The following is a 1,450-nucleotide window of genomic DNA, read 5'->3' as shown; positions in this document are numbered from 1 at the left end:
TCCGACATCGATATCCTCATTCTCGGGGCCCCAGAAGTGCTCTCGTCCATGTGCGGCTGCGAATACTGTTCTCATGATTGGATCCTCATTCGGGAGTCCGTTCGAGCCTCAAAACGAAATCCGATGGGTTTTTTCTCGCAGCGATCCGGGAGATAGAACTTGTACCTTGTGTCCTACAAGGTCTTATTTAGAGAGCATCCTTGCTCCTTTCGAATGGGGAGCGATCACACGACCTGCCTCCATTAGGAACTGCAGAGCATTATGACTCGCACCCATATCGAACGATTAAGTATCTCTCATGAGCGTCCCAGCGCATTTCGAATCCGAGACTCGGAGGTGGTATCGGCGGGGCTTCAGGTGCGCTTGTAGACCTTCCCGTGATCAGGCCCCCATTCCCCCATAGGGTAAGCTGCTCTTGGAGCTCTACAAGAGGCTGATCTGAGGTCCTCGTAGGATACGCTGAGGCTCGGCGATTCGACTGTAGAAGGACCGACCACGGTTGGCTTCCTGGGGATCGAATTTCGGAAGTCTTCTCAAGCCACGGCCTTCGGTCTACCGTCGAAAAAGTGCTTTAGGTTCAACTTTCCGCCTTTTTCGCATCAGGATTCTCCGTACAATCAAGATGCGTGTATTGAGCGGTGAACCAATTTCACGAGCGTAGCAGAGCGGTCTCGTTTCTGTCACAAATCATCGCGGCAGCAGAACCAGTCCGCCTCAGCCCTCTCGAATCGCTCGGATCAGAGATCAGAAGAGGAGGAACCACCACCAGAAAGGGGCAGCTTAGTCGACGGAAGCCCTGGACGTCATGAAGTCCCTGGATAGAAGCTTCCCGCTCAATACGAATACTCTTCCTCCACTAGGTAAGATGCAAAAGGAGTTGGGGAATCCATCCCCCGTATCCCATTGATGCGATATCATCTGAATGTGGGATAGAGGTAGAATCCGATAGTGCTCTCACGACTCTCACCATCGATCCTGAAGGCCTCTAAAGCTCGGACACAATTCCCGTGTGTGAAGCTCGAATGTTGACTTGAGATGGATGTAAGCCATCTCGTAGGATTCGTGCTAGTCAGTGCCAGCTAGCAGACGAACATTGGAGAGGGTGTCTGTATGAGCCCCCGCTAGTTTAGCGGCGGGTAGAAGCGCGCGAGATAGCTAGTGCCGGGGGTGATGAGCTACGCTAAAGGTTGAGAAACTGATCATGAATCGATGTCTTTTGAAGAATGCATCCGGAAGTGGATCGCTCCTACCTTCCTTAAAACAAAAAAGATATACCCCTGGATGAGGAAAGTTTCTTCATTCGAAATACAAATGGCAAACTCGATATACGAGGGCGCGATATGATGAAATAATGAACATGGTTAAATATCGGTAGATCGAGTTACAGTTTTTTCGGAATCATCGGATCATTTCCCCTAGTTGGGCAGATCCAAATGACGGGGTCTGGATC

The 1,450-nt window shown here is 50.6% G+C and overlaps 1 protein-coding gene across 1 annotated transcript in view; it reads right to left on the bottom strand.

Moving 5' to 3' along the window:
• LOC100901765 (non-POU domain-containing octamer-binding protein) overlaps window positions 1-507 on the bottom strand; it is a gene marked incomplete at its 5' end in the record, with an annotated part of 4,156 nt that extends 3,649 nt beyond the window's left edge. Inside the window, one exon of the mRNA XM_018638439.1 lies at window positions 372-507. Coding sequence (XP_018493955.1) covers window positions 372-507 — 136 coding nt within the window. The remainder of the gene's footprint in view (window positions 1-371) is intronic.
• Between the last annotated feature and the right edge of the window lie 943 nt (window positions 508-1,450).

The sequence above is a fragment of the Galendromus occidentalis genome, unplaced genomic scaffold, assembly GCF_000255335.2.
Source record: "Galendromus occidentalis unplaced genomic scaffold, Mocc_1.1 scf7180000077011, whole genome shotgun sequence".
Lineage (NCBI taxonomy): Eukaryota > Metazoa > Arthropoda > Arachnida > Mesostigmata > Phytoseiidae > Galendromus > Galendromus occidentalis.
This window is presented reverse-complemented; position numbering and strand designations above follow the sequence as displayed.